General features: G+C 41.1%; 2 protein-coding genes across 2 annotated transcripts in view; one reads left to right on the top strand and one right to left on the bottom strand.

Annotated features, from left to right (window-relative positions):
- Positions 1-21,117, top strand: part of MASP1 (mannan binding lectin serine peptidase 1) — a 269,447-nt gene that overhangs the window by 121,001 nt on the left and 127,329 nt on the right. The window lies entirely within an intron of this gene.
- Positions 12,129-19,307, bottom strand: RTP4 (receptor transporter protein 4). Its single transcript, XM_032631577.1, has 2 exons — positions 19,114-19,307; positions 12,129-16,929 (listed from the first exon to the last, which is right to left on the bottom strand). The coding sequence occupies exons 1-2, from the start codon at positions 19,293-19,295 to the stop codon at positions 15,744-15,746; spliced, it is 1,368 nt and encodes a 455-aa protein (XP_032487468.1). The 5' UTR covers positions 19,296-19,307; the 3' UTR covers positions 12,129-15,743.

The following is a 21,117-nucleotide window of genomic DNA, read 5'->3' as shown; positions in this document are numbered from 1 at the left end:
TCAGGGGATGTAGAATGACTCAGCTGGGACAAGTAGGCTCTGCTCCACCTTGTGGAACCCGTGAGCTAGCTTGGGCATGATATGCTCATGGTGATGGTGGAAGCTCATGAAAGCAAGTAGAAACACAAAAGGCCTTTTGAGAGCTAAGCTCAGGACTGTCATACTGTCACTTTTCTTTTTCATTTTTTTGACCAAAGTAAGTTATATGGCTGAACTCAGAGTCATGGGATGGGGAAATATCCTCTTCCCCTTTTGAGAGAAAAACTACAAATTACATGGCAAAGGGCATAGATTTAGGAATGGAGAAAAAATTAGGGACCCTAGTACAATCTTTTCCAAATCCTACAAAATAAAAGGGCAAGAATTACTATCTTTACGCTCATTCTGTGTGCAGAGAACATGTCTCAGAAGTGACGTGATTTTTCCATGGGGTAGAACTAGGTCTTTTGACACCAAATGCTTTTCACTTCTACTGTACTACAGACATAGTTGCCTAGAGTTAGATGGAGGAGACTCTAGAAGACTGGCCCTTGAAAGACTGAATATGCAAATGGTCAGTGGGTTGACCACATATAAAAATAGAACTCTGACCCACAACCTTGTCAGCAACCAGCCTGGGAAGCCAGACCACACCCTCTGCAGCAATTGGATGCAAAGCCGTCAGGACCTGGTCAATAACTGCCAGCTTCCCTGATTTCCCCCCGTTGTCATTTTGGGTCCTGTGAGTCTTAAGCAATCAAACACTGACTAAATGCCACCATTAGTGCAATCCAGAAGTGGAACCAGTCCATATGGATTGGCTCATCAACTGGTGGATATATTTTTTTAAATGTGATATATCATACAATGGCATACTCTGTGGCAATTGAAAGTAACAAACTACTGATGCATGCTAAGTAAAAGAAGCCAGACACAGCATGCCACATACCACATGCTTCCATTTATATGACATTGTTAGAAAAGGCAAACTTGTAGAGACAGGAGCAGATCAGTGGTTGCTGGGGGCTAGCTGTTGGAATGGGGACTGACCACAATCTGGCATGAGAGACCTTTTTAGGAAGTGTTCATTTGGAACATTTAGAACATTTGGAAATGTTCTAAAATGGGTTGTGGTGATGGTTGCACAACTGTGTAAATTTACTAGAAATCATTTAACTGTGCACTTATAATGGGTGAATTTTATGGTATGTGTTTTATACCTCAATAAAGCTGTTTAAAAAGAAAACATAATGCCTTGGAAGAGAATAAAAACATATCATGGATGAAAAAGAAATGCTGTCAGGCGAATTGCCAGGGAACAAATGTTTGGCACAGCATTAGTTGCTCTGCTTTGTGGAAGCTGGGTACTAAAAAATTCCCTCTTGAATATAACTCCACTAGGGCTGGAAGTATGACTTTCTCAGGAGCCTCCTGCTTGACCCCATCGTCTCTTAGCTTTGGCAGCTTTCTGCACACAGAATGTCAACGCTAGTAAGCATGTCAGGTACCTGGCCTTTGGAGTCCACTAGACTCAGGTTTGAACTCTGGCTCTGCCATTTATCAGACGTGTAACATGGGTATGTGATTTGGTTTCTTCAAACTTTGGTTCTCTACACATAGATTGGGACTAATAATTCTCATCTCACTGGGCAGTGATGAGGCGTATATGCGACTATTCCAATTATCTATTGCTACATAACAAACTACCCCAAACTTGATGGATAAAAACAACCATTTTATTACATCTGATTCTGTGGGTCAGAAATTCTAGAAGGGCTTGATTGGGTCGTCTGTGTCTTAATCTACATGGTATCAGCAGAGCAACTGGGGCTGGAGGATCTACTGCCAAGATGGCTCTTTCACTCACATGTCTGGTACCTCCATGATCCTTGTTTTCTCTCGCCACATGGCATGTCATCTGTGAGGGCCTCTCTGTGAGATTTGAGCTTCTCACAACATAGTGGTCTCAGGTAGCTGTACTTCTTACATGGTGGCTGGCTTCCATAGGCAGGAAGCAGAAGCTGCCAGGCAACTTGGGGCCCTACCTGCAATGGCACAGCATCAATTCCACTCTGTATTATTGGTCAAAGCAGCCACTTGGCCCACCCACCCAGATACAAGTAGACCCCACCCCTTGGTGGAGGTGGGATAAGAAGATCACATTTTTTACCAGAGCATGTGGGTTGGGCAATACCCATATATTTGTGAGCATATTTGGAAAATACAGTGTACCACAGAGCCAATGACTACATAGTGCAGAAGTCGGCAAACTTTCACTCTAAGGGCCAGATAGTAATTATTTTAGACTTTACAAGCCATGTGGTGTCTGTCGTGATTACTCAACCCTGCTGTGCAACCGTGCTGCACAAAGGTAATCATAGACAGCACCTAAATGAATAGTTATAGCTGTTTTCCAATAAAACTTTATTTATAAACCAGAGGGCAGGCCAGAGTGGTCCATGGGCCATCATTTGTGACCTCTGATGTAATGCATGATATGCAGTAAGTGCTCAGTTATAGTAGAGCCTATTATTGTCATTGTTATTAAGAGGCTTTGGAAATCACCCAATTCACTCCTCACCTCTCCTATTGATAAATATAACCTGACTTAGCCAACATTCTCAGTTTGGTGCTGCCGGCCACCTAGATGATCCCTCTTTTCACTTTACTCCATAACTTGCACCTACACTTCAGTAAGTACCATCCTTCAGCCTCTCCCTATCTCACTGCTAGAGGACCACAGGTTTGGTAGGGAGGGCCTGAAGCCCGTAAAATATGGTCAGGCCCTCTTTAAGAAAAAGGATACAAAATTAGGAGCAAAAGTGAATATTTATTTGGATGAAAAAAAGAAATCACAACAAATAACAGATTGTAAAATGCTGATAGATACCACAAAAATCCAGAAAAATGACATAGCCTCATGTCTCTATAATACTTTTCCCTAAAACATTTTTTTTGGCTGAGTGGGGTCTTCGTTACTATGTGTGGGCTTTCTCTAGTTGCTGCAAGTGGGGATACGCTTCGTTGCAGTGGCAGGCTTCTCGTTGCGGTGGCGGTGGCTTCTCTTGTTGTGGAGCATGGTTTCTAGGTGCACGGGCTTCAGTAGTTGTGGCTCTTGGGCTCTAGAACACAGGCTCAGTTGTTGTGGCACACGGGCTTAGTTGCCCTGCCGCATGTGGGATCTTCCCGGACCAGGGCTCGAAGCCATGTCCCCTGCATTGGCAGGTGGATTCTTAACCACTGTACAGCCACGAAAGAAGTCCCTCTCTTCTTCTTAATGAATTACTTCCTTTGGTAATTTTTGTTTTTGTTACAATTTTCCTTTCAATATGAGAAAATTTCTGGCGATTTCCTTGCTTGTCTTGATCACTGTTATTCTGTGTTCCCTTAATTTTTTAAAAGTCCTTGAATTTTTATTATAAAAACATTCAAACAATCAAAAATTTGAAAAGATGTTGCAATAAATATCCACCGATTTTTATCTGAATTTTCCTTCAGTTCTTCAATAAATAATTTTCAAAGGAAAATAAAGTACCCTTCATGTATGTCCAAATCAGTAGTCAGTAAATTCTCACTTGATTTACTGAAATGTTCCAATATGTTTTTCAAATTGCAATTAATATGGTGTATTTAAATGTTACCAACGCTTCATAAAATTATGTATTTTATCCATGTTCAAGATGTGAAATACATCAGTGTGGTCCATTCAGTCCAGGCTAAATGTATCTCCAATTCAATTTCCTCATAGCTGGACCTCCAGAAAGCCTACAGCCTATCTGATGCCATCTGACACTAGTAAATTTGAGATGAACACAGATTTAGAGTGGAAAAAGATTGTGATCTTAACTCAATGTAATTAAATTACCTTAATTTGGAAAATTAATAAGAACAAATGAATACATTGCTAACTTCTATCCCCGTGCCCATTTTTTTTTTTCTTTTTTAAGAGAGAGCAGGAAAGACAAACAATGTAATACAGCAAAAATTGTGGGCTGGGGATCAGCAGTCTCTTCTACTAATTGGACTATGAGACTCTGTACATCTCTTCTCCTCTCTGAGCCTGGCTCTGTCTCCAACTCAGTAAGAATTTACCTTAGCCCAGTTATGAGTGTGAAAATATAAGGACTGAAGAGGAATACAAGTACCCAGGCCAAAATTATGAGAAATATTTGATTGAAGTGGTTCCCTTGGGTTTTCATTCTTTGGGATTGTTTTTCTCCAAACTTCATCTTTCTTCAAAGCAAAGGACCAGAAGATCTTTACAAAGTCTCCATTTTCTGGATCATAAATATACTCAAAACATACCCTTTAGCTAGAAATATACTATCTCAGAAGTTAAAAAAAAAAAAAAATTCACATAATTTCCTACACAATGTCTCCAGAGAATCTTTTGCAGAAAGACAATTGATTTCCACCAACACACTCATTAATTTTTATGACACCCTCCCTAAGTTTTGCAAACAAACGAAGTTATTAATATTTGAAGACAGTAGGCAGTATTTTCTGGGCCATTTCATTAAAAAGGCTCCACTATCAACCAAAGACAAGGAAGGGGGGTCTAGACCCAAAATCTAGCATTAGAGCTAGGCTGATAAAAAGCCAGGGCTCTGCCACTGTGAAGGGTAGTTGAGGTTTGGAAACATTGGAGGCATCAAACTGGTTTTCAAAATTCATGTTTCTCAATCCCATGTGAACAGAAAGGAATACACACAGGAGTAGGCAAAGGAGATGGAATTCCAGGCCTGAATCTGAAGTATGACCTGGGTGGGGTGAGATTGGTTTCTACATTTCTAAAATAGAAACAACAATCTCTCCTTCCAGAAAACAATTGTAAGAAGGACCAAGCTATAAAAAAAATTTTTTTAAACTATAGAGCTGTATTGAAATATGAGTAATTATTGCTTTTAAAATGGCCATTTCTTTAGACACCTTTTTTAGTTACTATCAAATTGCCCAGCTTTTTAGTGAAAAGGAAGCCTAAGTAATAAACAAGCAGTTGTCTTTAAGGAAATGATGGGCTGAGTTGCTCAGCTTTCCCCATACACTCAATGGTGATTGTTTAAAGATCACTTTAGTAGTAGAACCTTAGGCGGGTTCCTTCTACCTTCTGCCTCAGTTTCCCCCGCTGAAAAAGGAAAATGTGCCTCTGTGAACTTCAAGCTTCATTTCAGCTCAGGTATTCCACAATTCCAAGTTAAACAAGGTCAAAGTGATTTCTTCACCTCTTTCACCATTTCTGGGAACTTCTCTGAGAGCTAGGGCTATGGTCTTTCTCAGTACAGCCTGAGAATGGAAGAGGGGGTCCCCCTCTGAACTCAGCTGTGGGGCAGCCCTGTATGACCAAGCACCCAGGGAGGGATAACACTCAGGGGCCGTGCTGACAAAGGGTTTCATTATGAACACTGAGATGGCCTCACTAATAAACTTCAGCGCACTGTTCTGCAGACACGTTCACTTTCTTGTGATTTCTGGGAATAACTCTGGGCTCAACTCTGTGGGAGAAGAAACAAAGAAGCATACTAGTTCATTCGGCCTTAAGGGACACGGCTCTCACCCAGGATACTTAGAGGTTCTGCATGACAGACATTCTGTAGAGAAGAGAGATCCCAAGGAAGTCTCAGCTGGGGGCAGTAAACAAGGCCCAGTGCAAATGGAAAGACTCCCCATGGGAGGTAAGCTTTGAGCTAGGGCTTGAAGGGTGGGTGGTATTTAGACTTAGACAAGAAAGAGAATTCCAGGAGTCACAATAAGGCAATAACCAGCAGATCAGTTGTGCAGCACACAACCCCAGAAACAATGCCCCAGATTCTCAGGAATCTCTTTAAGTTTTGCCCCAGACTCTTGATTCCCAGCATCCTCCTTTGTGCTGGTATCTTTGTTCCTCTCCCATTGCTTCATAGCATATTCTGCTACCTTACCCAGCTCTTTCAGATAACGTTTCCATTGGATTGTCTGCCTAACTCATGATTCAGTCTTCATCCCTGGATTTTGTGTGGCTTAAACAAATGGGAAATTTATTGGCTCCTGTAAGAAAGTCCAGCAGTAAGGCAAACCTTAGAGTGCATATAAGCCTGTGGCCCTGGCTCTCCCTTCCTCTGAGTTTTCATCCTCAACCTACTCAGTGAGGCAGCTGTGGACATGCCAGACTTCAAACATGGGCATGGTTTGTCCAGAAAATATACGAGGGTCACTTTTTGGAAATTTTATTTAAAAAGTGAGGAAGGATTTCCCAGAAGCCCTCTGCAAACTTCTCCTTGCATCTTATTGACCAACTTTGTGGCGACGTTCTTTTATGAATCAATCACTGTCCAGGGTATGTGCTTTCCCTTGGATAAATCAGGCCTTGGGGTTGGGGGTGAAGCAAGTGAGCTTTGCAAGAGAAAGGTAAATACCTGAAAAAAAAGTGATGCTCTTTAAGATAGAAAGGAGCTCCGAAGACCTGTACAAAATCAAAGACTTCTAAAGACAGAAGGGAGCAGGACATGGAAGTTAAACTAGCAAAGAACGAATTGTCTGTGGCGAGGTCACCTTCCTTTAGGAGCCAGCAGGGGTCTATCAGGCAGATTTCTTCACTGGTACTGACCAGTGAAGGTGATTCCAGATTGACTAGTTTAAGATTCCATTCCTGGGAAAGGCTGAAACTGTAATTAAGTTAGGTATTAGGTCTTGGTTTATTGATCTGGGGCCTAGCACAAGTGACTCCATTCTGGGCTTGTGGTCCCTTTTTTTTTTTTTTTTTTAACACTAACCGTAAGAAATTCATTCTTAAAATGTTTTTTCTTTTTATCTAGAGGATAAAAAGAATACAAAAGCAAGCCTCAAAATCAGGGCCTGGGGGTAGATGATTCATCCCCATCATGTTATCTTTTGAATGGTTAATAGCTACCCCTTATCTACCTGAATTCCATTTCAGACAAACAAAGTAATTTTGAAAAAGGCAATCTTAAAGAGACACTGGCAAGTCTGATGAACTCTGGTAATGAAGTTATTCCAATCTCTGCCACCCACAAAGATCTGGAAGGAACAAAAGGATGGATGTTTGTGTAGATGACCTGTCATTGTTGGTGAGCAGCTCAGTGTTACTTGTCTCAGGCTCCCAAATCTTTTGGCAAATAGTAACTCACTTATACTCAGAGCCCTCCCCAAAGGAAGGACATTAGCATTCACTCTAATGAAGAGCCAAGAAATTAGAGTTATCCTAAAGCCAAAAAATCAATGCCACTTTTGCAAATCCACCTGAGGCTTCCTAGGTTCTATATGCAAGTTCTCAGTCCTATCTTGGAAAAAAAAACTATTACAGAATCCTTGAATTTAAGAAGTGGAAGAACTTTAATGGATACCTATGCCAAGTGAGTACATTCAGTCTTAAATCCCTTTAGGTAACATCTCCACCAAGATGTCACTGAGTCTCACTGGAACACATCTAATGAAGTTTCCAATAGAGAATATGCAGAAAAGGATCCTAGAGACAGTCAAGTATAAGGACTGAGTGTGTGTGTGGGTGGGAGAGGGTGATTAAGGATTCCTGTAAGATACTGGAGGGAAAGAGAGTATTGAGATCATACCTTGTGTCTGGGAAATATGGGGACAAGGAACTAGTCTGGGCGTCCTCACAGGTCAGTGTTTCATACGCAACACCTTAAGTGAGTGGGTGGGTGGGGCAGACCAGAGTAGGGAATATACTACTTCTTCCATTCACAATTTCGCTCTTGTACATCTGGGTCTTTCTGGATTGTGTGGCAAGGACAACAACACAGGGTTGAGTATAAAGAGACTTCAGATGTCATCCTACATCTGCTAGCAAACACCAGTGTTATTTTGGACAGGTTTTTAAAAATTACCTGAAACTTGGAAATAGGCAAAAGAAATCATTGAGTGTCCTTTCAGTGCAGACTTTGAATTTATTGGATGACTTTACTTCACTATAAGGCAAAGGTTCATTAGGAAAATTTTGTTCAGTGAAGATACAAATAATTTCTTCCCAGTGGAACTAATAGCCTGAAAGTTTACGGTTTATGATCCGGTTAAACATAAGCCAGTTTTTGGTTAGCTTGTAACTCAGCAAGCCTTTAAATTGCTTATACATACCTAGCTTCTCAAATGTTCTCCATGCCGGTTTTAAATCTTACTGCTTTCCTCATTAATTAATGAGCTCAATAAAATCTTTGAAACCTGTTCATTTAACACCTATATGAGAGACGTGATTTTACCTTTTCGAAAATTATACTCTAACAGGCAATCTTATGTCTCTAAAGACTTGGTTTTCTTCTCTGTTAAAAAAATACATTAGGACTAGAGGGTTTCTAAGAGCCCACTCTAAGGTATCTGAGCCACTAAGCCATCTGGGACCCTCTTTCCCAGCTTCCCAGGGTCTCTGGAGAAAGAACCACACTAACTCTCTAGAGCTGGAATCAGCGCCTGCCAGCACTGCTCCCAGACATCCAGCCCCCAGAGAGGTGGTCAGTTCACACCAGAATGCTGCTTGCCTGCAGCAATTCTAAGATTATTTGGAAGTTTCCAGGAGCCAACCTGTGTTGTTTCACCCAGTTTACTCCGTTTCCCTGCCTTTGTCTCCTCCAACCATTCCTTACTTCCCACTATAAACCTCAGAAATTCCTAGTTCCACACTGCAAGCTTTTAGTTTAATCCCAAGGGTAAGGCTTCACCCCTGAGTGTTCATCTCTTTGACATCCCTAAGTGAAAATCGATGACATTTGGCCTCTGCTGAGGGACCAGGGATCAAACAGCTATTCCCTTCCCTCCCACTGCTGCAAAGAGGTGGGTCAGGATTCCTCTCTAAACCCGCTTCTGGCTCTGACATCTGATGAATCTGTCCTTCCAAACCTCCAGAGTCTTCCCTCCCTGTGACTTCTTGGCCTGAGGATGTTCAGACATAATGCACAAGCTGAAAGTGCCTTGAATTAACCAGGGGTGAAGATGTAAAGGATAGATGGTAGCACAGAACAAGAAAAGCAGGTCAAGAAAGGTCAGTGGATGCATTTAGCATTCCTTGAAATCCATAGCTTTTGGCCCTGGACTCTCATTAATGAAAAACTTTTCCATTTTAGGGGATGACTGATTTTGTTAACAGGAGTTTTTTGCTGAGTCCTCTCATGTCAGATCTCTGTTTGGCTGAGAATTATCTCTGTGCTTACAGTGTTCATAAAATATATATATATTTGTTTCTGATCCCAGTTTGGCTGCCTGGCCTGACTGATAATACTTCCTCATGGCTTGGTTAGGTGCTGCTGAATTTCTCTCCATTTCTTTCTTCCCTCCAGTAACATCCCAATCCATTATTGCATAATTCAAGTTAATTACCAAGCATGGAGGTAGAGTAATGCTTCCCGGGCTGTATAAGAGTGGAAAGATTTCCCTTTCTTTCCTTCTAGGTTTTTGGCTGGTCTAATAATTAAATTGATATAAGACAGATTCACAGGAGAATGTCAAATAAAAGTATAACATGTATACCTTCATGTATACGTGAGAGAGACCCAGGGAAACCGAGTAACTCCCCAAGATGGTGAGAATCATCATGTTAAATATTCAGCTAAAGACAAAAGAAGATGTTGAGGGTGAGGAGTCAGTTATGGAAGGTGACCAGGAAAACATAGTAAACAAGAGTAAGGTTGTTATACAGATTGAAGTCCTTACCTTCTCCATTGCAAAGAGTTTCTAGAGATTTAGAATCATCCTTCTCTTCCTGATACAGAGAGGGAGACACTCTCACACATGGAGATTTCCCTTATAAATATAAATGTCTCTTACAAAAGGGTAACTTCTACTCAGTTCTCAGAGCTTCTCCTCTGTCTGCTGTTTCTTAAAAATAGCCAGCTTAAAATAATCCTTATGCTGAAGAGGCATGTTTTAGGATAACAAATTCTGCTCCTCTTCAGTCCTGCCTTTGAAACTTCAAACAAGAAGTTTCACAGCCCAGAAGCTAAGTTGATAGATTGCTTCGTATCTCATTAAACCCATCTCCATCTTGAGAATAGGTCAGTTCAGTTAAATGGTCGTGTCTCATTTCAGGAGGTTGTCTTGTATTTGAGCTCCCCAAATTAGGCCTATATTGTGTGAGAAATCAGATATTTAATAAGGCATTTCTATGGAAACAAAATAAAAACAAAGCTTAATGATTGCAGCAGACTGAAAACCCAGTCTGAGTTCTGAGGGCAGTCAGTCAAGAAGATTTCTAGAGAATACTCTAGATGTCGGGGTCAAAGCATCTTCTGTAGTTGGAATGTCTCTAATGATGTCATCATGTGTTCAGATAAACTTTCTGAGTGGTGCACAGAGCAGCAGACACAAAGATGGCCTACGCATAAGCTGTTGTGGTGGTTTCTCTGAAGTTTGTATCAAGTCGTTCACATTCAGTTTGCAGGGTTTCAGGGAATAGTGCAGCTTTTGTTCTTAGTGATTCCAAGTCAAAAGGGTAAGAGAAAATTGGAAACATTAGTTTGGGGTGCTATAGCCAGATATTGGAGGAAACTAGAAGAATTCAGGATTCAGTCCAGTTTACAGGTAAATAACAAAACCTCAAAGACAATTAACAGTACTAGAATCTAATATCCACAAAGGTGTGTTACTGAAACCTACTTTATCTCTCTAAAATGACCCTCATTTCTATAAAAGAGAGCCAAATTAAGTCTAATTTTTTTGCAAAATACATCTAGTTCCAAAAAATTGACCTGATGATTTACATAAGTGCAGCAAGAATAGTGATTGATCATAGAGGCTCTTTTAAATCTGTTTGCTGGAACTTTTCTTAAGAAATATCAGTTTGAACTTTTAAAAGCCTCTTAAGGCCAGGAAGCCAAGCCAAGGACTTACCATCAGAAATTTCCTGCAATACATGTAGATTTGGGTGAGTTCATCTCTTCTCAAGGTCCCCAGAGAATCTTGAGGCTCTTGTACCTAACAGGAAGTGACCTTCCTTAGTTACCTGATTAGGTTGCTGGGAACCTTGTAAGCAAGGGCAGGCCAGTATTTCCAAGGGGTTTTATTGGCTTCATAAAGTCAACCTTAGTTCCTTTAAGTTTTCTGGTTATATCTGAGTCTATGCACATTCTCAAACCTAACATCCTAGTCAAAGCCTTGATAATATAACCAGTGTTTTCAACTTTGTCCTGTTATAAGAACAGATTCTTATTGAACTTATGCAAATAAATATATTACCATGAAAATAAGAATACTCATTGAGAGTTTATGAATTATAGAAGGATCAAGAAGGGAGAAAAAGATAAATAAGTCATCTTTGTTGATAGCTTAAGAGAAAAGAGGGAGGGTTTCCCTCAAATCTGGAAAAACTAAAACATTTTTAAAAATCAGCAGTGTTTCAAATAAAAATCATAAAATTATAATCATCCTCATCGGTTCATTCAGTCCCATGTTATTAATTCTTGTTCTGCTTGAATCCAGTTTTTCCATGAGTTCTGGAAATTCCTACCCAGCTCAGTTTTATGATCTTAAAGTTATCAGAAACCTGTATTCTAGAGTACTTGTTTGAGCCCGCTCCATGAATCTCTCTGAAAATGAAACATATTTGCAAAAGCATAAAAGTAAAAGAGTAACTCTCTGTAAATGGCAAAGACTTTTAAATGGCCATGGTTAAAGACCTCATGAGAGTTCATTATAATGCAGTTGACAAGGAAATGTGCTTATTTCTGTAACACACAACACTTCAAGATAATAATTAGAATTAAAAGTGATAACATACCAGGACATATGAGATTTTATACAATTTCTAGAACACATATAAATAACATGTAGCCACACAAATATAATCTAAGAAGGTTTAGCATTTATTTGGCAATGCTTCTCACATAATCCAACATATCAAACAAGCCTAATTAGTTCATCATCTCTCCTCTATAAAGAGAGAGAACAAATATTATATGGTAGCACTTATATGTGGAATCTAAAAAATTAATACAAACGAATCTGTATACAAAACAGAAACAGAGTAACAGAGATAGAAAACAAACTTATGGTTACCAAAGGGGAGAGGGGGTGATGGAGGGATAAATTAGGTATTTGGGATTAGCAGATACAAACTATTATATATAAAATAGATGAACAACAAGGTCCTACTGTATAGCACAGGGAACTATATTCAACATCCTGTAATAAACCATAATGGAAAAAAAATACGAAAAAGAATATATATATATATATATATAATTAAATCACTCTTCTGTTCACCAGAAACTAACATAGCATTGTAAAACAATTATACTTCAATTTTTTTTTTAAAAAAAGGAGAAAGAACAAATCTTTTGAGATGTTCCAGGGGCCCTCTGGGAAATCCCCAAATTAGTTTGAGGTCAAAAAGACTTTATTTAGAATTTAATTTTGGGAAGTTTGTGAAAAATATCAAAAGGTTTGGATACTTGACTAAATAGGATCCCAGATTATTAATAAACAATACTTAATAATCTATGTGACAAAGTGACAGTAAAGTGTTTCAAAGGCAAATATAGAATGTTACATAGCTGTTAACAAAACTTCACTCTTAATATTGAGAAGATTCATTTTTCTTAAGTTACCAAAGACCTGATTAAGATGACATGAAGCACAGGAAATTACTTTGATAAAACACAGAACTTCTGTTTTTTAGGAAGGTTATTTAATAGGTAAAGAAAAACCTTTCACAGTCTCTTATCAGGAGCAGACCAACAGTCCAGTAAAACTTTGTCTTTTCAGTATATGAAAAAAAAATCAAGTTTTAGTTTTATATAAGTACACTATTAATATTAAGGCTTATTTTAAAAACACTTTTAATAACAATTCCATTTTAGCCAGCTTGATTAGACAAGGTAAAATTTCCCATGCTCATGCTTAATTCCCCTCTCTCTCTATAGTTACAGATATAGATATGTCCATAATTTGCCCTCTATTTTTCTGTTGTCCTCTTTTCAATTCTGAAATAATCAGTATTACTTTAGGACAAATTTACTTTCTTTTCCATTAACAAAAATGCATCTCCATATCTCATACCTTTTCTTAGCCAAAAACACGTCTTACTTTCCTTACATACAGAATTTTTCCCCTTATTATTTCTAGTAGTTTACATATACAGTTGACGCTTGAACAACATGGGTTTGAACAGCATGGGTCCACTTATACGCAGATTATTTTCAATAAATATGTACTACAGTACTATATGATCTGAGTTGGTCATTCCATTGGAGGAACCCCCTTCCCCGATTTCAGTATATGTATTTTTTTCTCTCTCTTGAGCTGATCAGTTTTCCTAATGAGGAACTGTCCATTCTTTGTGTATTTGAGGGGAGGGTTAGTAGGATATAATGCTGGCTCCTAGATTTGGTAGTGGGCTAAGAGAGTGCTTCTAGTCAGTATGTAGACTTTCTGATTGCTGGTTGGTACCCCCTCCCTTAACTATGCACAAGTTCCTAAACCCAGAGTCCCTCTGGGTCAATGTCTTCAGAGAATAAACCTCCATTCCTCACCCTGGAATGAGTTAAGAGTGGGTACAAGGCTGCATCGGAGTGGGGAAATGGAACTTTTTCTAAAGGCTTTCGACCAATCCTTCCACTTCAGGCTTCCTAACACCCACCTTCAGAGCTACTTGTTGCCTACAGTTTTTGAACTTTTATGAAATTGTGCCACATCAATTGCCTGCACCTTGGTTTTCCTTTGCCTAACTTGTATTCCAGATCTCTCTGCAAGTCAGTAACCCATCACTAATCCATCTGTTTTGTAACTTCCACCCATGCTCTTTGCCTTGTGAATTGATGCTTTTTGTCCCCCCTTTTACTGTCACGCAGTGGGATTTCAAGAGCGATCAGAAGGAAATGCATGTGTTCAATCCTCTCTGTTTAATTAGAAGTCATTAACCTATTTTACAGATGGAGAAACTGAGGTTCAGGGAGGGATAATGACCTGCACCAGTCATATCTCATAACCAAGACAGAAATAAAGTCTCTAGTCCTCATGTGTATGTTCTTTATGAAAGAAGCAAAAAGGTATGAAAACAGGAGGAATGCAGACATTTAGTAAAGTGGTTTGGGGATGGGGGCATATATAAATGGAGAGTGCTGATGGGAGTGGCCTGAGAGGCAATGAAAAGAGATGGCCAGAAAAAAAGGAAGTGTTTTCATCCTTGGGTTTTCTGCCATCTTGCCTTTCATTGTCTTCAAATTCCTTCAAGATATTTATTGTCTACAAGAAACCGTCTCTGTGTTTACCACTCTCCTATTTCAAGCCAGAATCCTAACTGGTTCTATCCTATACTCCATTCTTTTCCAGAAACATATAATATTTTTAAACTGTTATTCTACTCAAATTGCCCATATTTTCAAATGCTTGCAATGACTCCCCACTGCCTATGAGGTAAAATCCAAATCTCCTCATTATTTCAATAATCCAAGTCCCTGAACTGTTTGGGGAGAGGGGTTGATAGGAAAACCTAGTGGCAAGAGATGGGAGCAACTTGACAAAAGAAGGGATAATAAGCATTGGTGAAAAGGAGGAGAAGTTAAAAATGACTCTAGGGTGATAAGCTTGAGTGACTAGGGCAGATTTGAACAAGAAAGTCAGAGATGCTGATGAGCTTGATTTTGAATGTGGGAAGGTAGAGGTGGTAGTACGAGAACCATGTAGAAATGCCTAGCAGACAGATGGAAAGAGAGAGTGAAAGATGAAGCTGTGCATCACAAGTTCTCAGGATTGGCACGTTCTTACATGATTCCCAATCCAATGCTAGAAGAGAGTGAGAGAATATGATAGCTCCAAGGGTCACCAAACTACTTAAGCCCACCCAAATACCTCCATTCTAAACAGATTCCCTTTGATTTGATGATGCTTTAGAAAATCTCTTTAGGATGGGGATATTTGGGTGGGTTTATGTAGGAGAGAAAAAAGAACAAGAGGGGATGTGTATGTCAATATTTCTAATCTATACTCTTTTTTTTTGTTGTTAAAGCTAAAGCATACCCAAAACATAGCTGCCTGATCCCTGCAGTGACACTGATAACTGTGTTAATTTCCTGTTGCTGCTGTAACAAATTACCATGAATTTAGTGCCTTAAAACAACATAAATTTACTTTCTCATGGTTTTGGAGGTTAGAAGTCTAATATCAGCCTCACTTGGCTAAAGTCATATGTCAGCAGAGCTGGTTCCTTCTGGGGGCTCTAGGGGAGAATATACTTCTTTGCTGTTATGAGCTTCTAAAGGCTGCTTGCATTCCTTGGCTTGTGACCCCTTCCTCCACATCACTTCAACCTCTGGTTCTATAGTTAACTTTCCTTTTTCTGACGTTGACCCTCTTGCCTCCCTCCTATAAAAACCCATGTGATTACATTTGGCCCATTTGGATAACACAAGATAATCTCCTCATCTCAAGATCCTTAAATTAGTTGCATCTGAAAAGTCCCTTTAGCCATGTAAAGTAACATATTAGGACATGGGCATTTTGGGGGAACCATTATTCAGCCTACTATAATAACTTTCTGATGAAACTCAGGACCCTCAGTTCTTGTCAAGATATAGTCTCTATATATTGATATCAATGAATGAGTGAATGCATGAGTAAAAATCTTTTAATGATTTAACAAATATTTATTAATCTGCTAGGTCATGTTTTAAACTATCTGCAAAGGAGGTCCAGGAACCAGCTCTTAGTCTATAAATTTGACCCTGCATTGGTCCCAAAGCAAATTCTGTCATATTAAAATGGCAACCAGTTCATTGATTACCATGGAATTAAGACAAGAGAAGACAAGTCTTTTTTCATCGTTCTACTTATAGGTATTTACATAGAAAAAAGGTAAACAGAGCAACAACACAGACATAGCCCCAATTGAACAGCTGCTCCTGGTTCGAGGAATTATTTGGTAACATTGAAGGAGGTAATCTGAAAGAGCTGTCTCGAGCAGACCCTCTAGGTGAGCACCTCTCCTGCCTGCCCCAGGGAGCTTGACTTTCACTGAAGTTCCTACCTGTAGCCATGGGGCCTGTTCCCCGTGTGGGCTGTGAGTTTGACCCCAGTGGTGAGGGGCCTGCCCTCCTTGTAGCCTGAGTGTCTGACCTTGATGTGGCCCTTGGGATTGTCCCCCGTGTGGGCTGTGGGTCTGTCACCTTTGTGGCCTGACGACCTGCCCCTTGGGTGGCTTGTGCGTCCTGTGTCAACTGCTGGCCTGACACCTTTATAGCCTGAGAAGATGTCAGCCGGGGGGTCTGTGGTCCTGTCCCCAGTGTGGATTGTGAATGTGCCAACCCTTTAGGTAATGGACCTATTGCTTGTCTGGGCCGTGGGTCTGTCCACCCTGGGAGAAGTGATCCTGCTACTCGGATGGGCTGTGGGCCTGTTCCCCGTGCAGCCTGTCGGTATGCCCCTGGTGTGAGCAGTCGGCCTGTCTCCCATTTGAGCTGAGGGCCTGCCCCAGGCACTTGGATCCCAGCAGTGGCATGGCTGGGCCCTGGGCCTTTATGGGCGCAGGAATACCCACTTCCCTGAGTCTCCTTTGTCTCAGCTGACTGGTTCCTAGCTTGGTTTTGACCATACATGTCACCAGGGTGAGGAGAGGAGCTCCCAGTCTTCATGTAGGAGAGAGAGGATTTGGCTGGCTCTGTCATGCAGTTATGTAAGTTCTGTATACAGAAGCCCAGAGCACATGCTTCACAATTGACCGTATCGTGATGCCCATCCAAAGGCACCTCCTGGATCACTGGTATCTCCAAAACCTTCTTGGTGCCATTTCTATAGAATCTCTCCAGAACACGCTGCACCAGGTTGTTCAGAATCCTCTTGGTGCTATCCAGGGAGAACTCAGGCTTCTCAAATTGAGACTGGGAACACTTCCGGCACCTCTGACCAAAGAGCCGCACAAGCACCTTTCCCTGGGACTTCTGGTGCTCCAGGTACATGTGAAATAGGATCTGCACTTGGGCGGAAGCCCAGCTTCGACGGCATGAGGAACAACAGAACCTACAGACAGAAGATCACCGTGCCCTCAGCTGATTGTTGACCGAGGCCAGGGAAATGGGCCTGGCCTTGGTCTCTAAGAACCCTTTCAACTTGAAAAAGTGTATGTGATCTTGCCAATTTGACAAGAATGAGAGGGACTGCATTTCTAATAAAGCTTTCTCCTGTGGCCCATTGAACTCCCACCTATATGTGGTACCAAGTCTGCCTCTGCCAGTAAAACACCTCTGGATGTCTCAGAGGGAAAAACATTTCTGCCATTTGCCAGTGAAATTTGGTCTTCACAAGGTCATAGAAAACTCTTATAAAGTACCTATTTTGAGGCAATGTTTTATAATGTTATCCCATTTTATCTTTAAAGCACTCTTCTGAGGTAGGCATTATTGAGCCCAATATGCAGATAAGGAAACTGAATCATAAAACAATACACAACTTGCTTAAGGACACACAAAGTTAAGCGGTAGAGCCATGTTTCCAATCCCAACATTATCTACCTACTATACCACATCTCCTCTATTGAGCAATGTGGTTAGTTTTGTTCCTGACTTAGGACCTGGAACCATAATACTTGGGTTGGAGACTCAAGTCCATAGTTTACAGCAGGGGGACTTTGGACAAAGCACTACTCTAAGCCTCAATTTTTACATCCATAAAATATTAAAGGGAAAAATATTCAAGGGTTATATTGTCAACATTAAATGAGACAATATATGTGAAAGCATTTTGTAAACTACAAAGTGCTTTTCAAAAGCTGGTTGATATTTTTCCAAAACTATGCTGATCCGTTGCTTTTCCCAACTCAGAATGACTATCAGGTCAATTCATCTGAACAAGAGAAGCACCTGTCCATTTGTGGCAGTGCCAAACTGTTAAAAGACATCATGAGTCCCTCAAAGAGCTCTGGCTGGTGCAAAGAGAGACTCTTACATAGTTCACCAGGTTCCAAGCAGAACAGAATGACTGCTATGTGGGCTGTGGCCAATGGCTTGAAAACTGTTCTGTAGAGCCCCGGGAAGCTTCATGTAAACAATGGGTTCTGCAGCTAAAAATAATTATATATAAATATATATGTTCTGTAGTATGTAATATGTGAACATGTTATTTATAAATGTATTACGAACATATATATATATATATATATATATATAGAGAGAGAGAGAGAGAGAGAGAGAGAGAGAGAGAGAGAGAGAGAGAGAGAGAGAAAGAGAGAAAAAGAAGGAAATAAAGAGAGAGCCATTCACTGTCTTACGGGAATGGAGAAGAAAGAACACTTACTGTCCCTAGGAAGACCAGGGTACTTGAGTTAGTCCTTGAGGGACAAGTAGGGAGGAAGGGAGGAAGAAAGGGCCTGCTGAACAGGCAGAACGTCATAGACAAGGGTATAGAAGTCTGAAAATTTATGGCATGGCTAATAACCCATAAGGAATGGAACAGAGGACACCTGAGGCAGGATGGGGGCAGGCAGGGAAGCAGGATAACAGGTGAGGTGGAAAGTGAAGCGAAAGTCCCTGCATGCCATATAGAAAGAGAAGACTTGATTGTCCAAGTCTTGTCCAAGTCAGCATTTCTCACCCTTCTGCATGGGCAAGGAAGCTGGTTCCTGCAACTTAGAGGCTCATTGGAAGTTAAAGAGGGAGACAGACAATAAGGGAGGGGCAGTATTTAGGGACGCAAAGAACCAGGTTTTCATTTCTTGCAGCATCAATCCCTCCTGTTACCTTCAGGCCTTCAGTAAAGTAATGTTCAAAGCCATTGCTTGGCCTTAATCAATTCTTGGGGCTATAAAGGAAGGCCCCAGTCTTCCTAGGCTGGTACTGACCAGGACTAGGCTCGTAGGGCTGCTGCAGCCTGGGGAAGCCAGACAGGACTGATGGGGGAGAGCAGGTCTCTATATAGAAGCGGTCTGGAATAAATTGTGGTGAGAGAATAGGAGGGCAGATTTATGGTGTTCCCTGGGGATTTCCAGAAATACTTAAGGAGAAAGCCTAGTAAAAGAAAAAATTTCCTACCATTAAGCAAAATAGAGGCTTAGAGCCTTATCATTTCCATCTTAAAGAACACTGTGATTATAAAAGCATGAAGAGCCTGGTGACACATATTCTTTTAACAAGCTCTCAAAAGAATCATCAATGCTTAGCTGAACCTCTTGACTCAGAAAGGCCCATGGCTGGACAGACTCTCACATACCTGCCAAATGCTCTCTGCTTGTATTGCTTCCACCCTGGGGCTGCACAGTCTGGCCGAAGGTTCCCATCCATCTTCAGGGTCCATCTTGCCTGGGGTTTCTCCTGCCAGATCAGTTCTTGAAATGTCTGCTCCCACGTCCCAACATCCAAAACCATTCTCTTGCTCTGAGGCCTGGAGTCCATGTTGACAATAACTTTCAGTTTCCAGCAAGAAGAAAAAACAGTTTCAGTTTCTCTGTCAAGTTTCGGTTTCTCCGTCTGGACACACATGACCTGCTTTTTTTTTTTTTTTTTTTTTAACATCTTTATTGGAGTATAATTGCTTTACAATGGTGTGTTAGTTTCTGCTTTACAACAAAGTGAATCAGTTATACATATACACATGTCCCCATATCTCTTCCCTCTTGCATCTCCCTCCCTCCCCTCCCTATCCCATCCCTCTAGGTGAACACAAACCACCTAGCTGATCTCCCTGTGCTATGCAGCTGCTTCCCACTAGCTGTCCACCCTACGTTTGGTAGTGTATATACGTCCGTGCCACTCTCTCACTTTGTCACAGCTTACCCTTCCCCCTCCCCATATCCTCAAGTCTAACCCCTAGGTTCTTCATGACCTTTTTTTTTTCTTTCTTAGATTCCATATATGTGTGTTAGCATACGGTATTTGTTTTTCTCCTTCTGACTTACTTCACTCTGTATGACAGACTCCAGGTTTGACTTTTGTTTCAGACTGTTTGAGTACACAGAGCAAGTTTTTGTTCTGAGGACAGGGGGCAGCAGGGATTTGCTAGTTTGTGAACAGGGCTTGCTAAGGGATGTCTGAGTACAAAACTCTGGTCTGGATTCTGGAGGCACCTATAAGTTAGTTTTTATTTTATTTTTCTCTTATTTTTGCACTAGGCAAAGCACTATGCTCGGCATTGGGACAAGTAACATCGACTAAGAGTAAGTTCCTACGCCCATAGATGCTCACGCCCTCGTGTAGACACTGGGTGGGGGGGCCGGTGTGGGGGAGCACGTGTCCAAGGCTCCTTTCGTGCACCTGATGAGACCTCACCACAGTCCCTTAGGGGGGGATTATTCCTGGTACTTTTCAGGTGAGTGGCACAGAGAGTGGAGGTCCCTTGTTCAAAGCCACCCGGTTGGTAAGCAACATAAGTGAGACTTGAACCCCATCCTGTGAGATTCTAAACCTGTGATGTCTTCAGCCACCTCCCTCCCTGAGGAGAGCTCAGAGGGAGCTCAGAATGGTGTTTTGGGTTCCAGGTTGGCATCCTGGAGCCAGTGGGAAGAACCATCGTGAAACCCTGACCTAGTGATCTGGTCTACTGAGATATCCTGGGTCGTGAGGCAGGACTCTAGGCCAAATGAAAAGATTACTTAACTCTGCCTTTCGCTGTGTAAATTATCATGTAACGCAGTATACGAGCAGGTGTGGGAGCCATCTTTGGATGTCAGGATAGAGTTCCCATTCCTGGGGTGAGGGATTGGAACTAGATGACCTATAAAGTCACTTCTAACTCAAAAGAGTCTGAGATTCTAGAAAGTAAGCTCTGTCCCTCTGGAGTTGAAATTTAAATGGGGGAGGTAAGACAACCAGGATGCTTATGTCCTTAGAAGCCCCTACAGTTATTGGGTCCCAGACAGGATAAGCCTAAGTCTTCTCGTGCTTTCTGGATTTTAACATGTCTCTTTGGGAGGCAGAAACCCCCTCCCCTGTCCCCCCCCTCCCAGGATATTCTGTTCTGTACAAACTCTCTCTGCTTTTATAACTTTACACATTGAGGGTGCTTATGTCTGCATAGACAATATAGGAAACTCTTATCTGCACAGATAGTTGGAGGAACTTGGAATTAAACCCATGGGATATTAGAACTGGAAATCCCTTAGGAATCAACTTGTCCTCTTTTCTCTCTGATTATTATACATAAGAAAATAGAGACAAAGAGTAAAGAAAGTCTCCTGCCCAAGGTCGCACAGAAAATTATTGCCAGTAGAGGGCCAGA

The sequence above is a fragment of the Phocoena sinus genome, chromosome 4 (assembly GCF_008692025.1).
Source record: "Phocoena sinus isolate mPhoSin1 chromosome 4, mPhoSin1.pri, whole genome shotgun sequence".
NCBI lineage: Eukaryota > Metazoa > Chordata > Mammalia > Artiodactyla > Phocoenidae > Phocoena > Phocoena sinus.
The sequence above is the reverse complement of the archived record's forward strand: the minus strand, read 5'-3'. Positions and strand labels throughout refer to the sequence as shown.

What these genes read in the sequence shown, in the direction of transcription:
- RTP4 (XM_032631577.1), bottom strand. Translation starts at nt 19,295, where the DNA reads ATGGACTCCAGGCCTCAGAGCAAGAGAATGGTTTTGGATGTTGGGACG. An exon ending in AAGCAGAGAGCATTTGGCAG is followed by an intron (nt 16,930 to 19,113) that starts GTATGTGAGAGT and finishes TTCTGTCTGTAG; the next exon opens with GTTCTGTTGTTCCTCATGCC.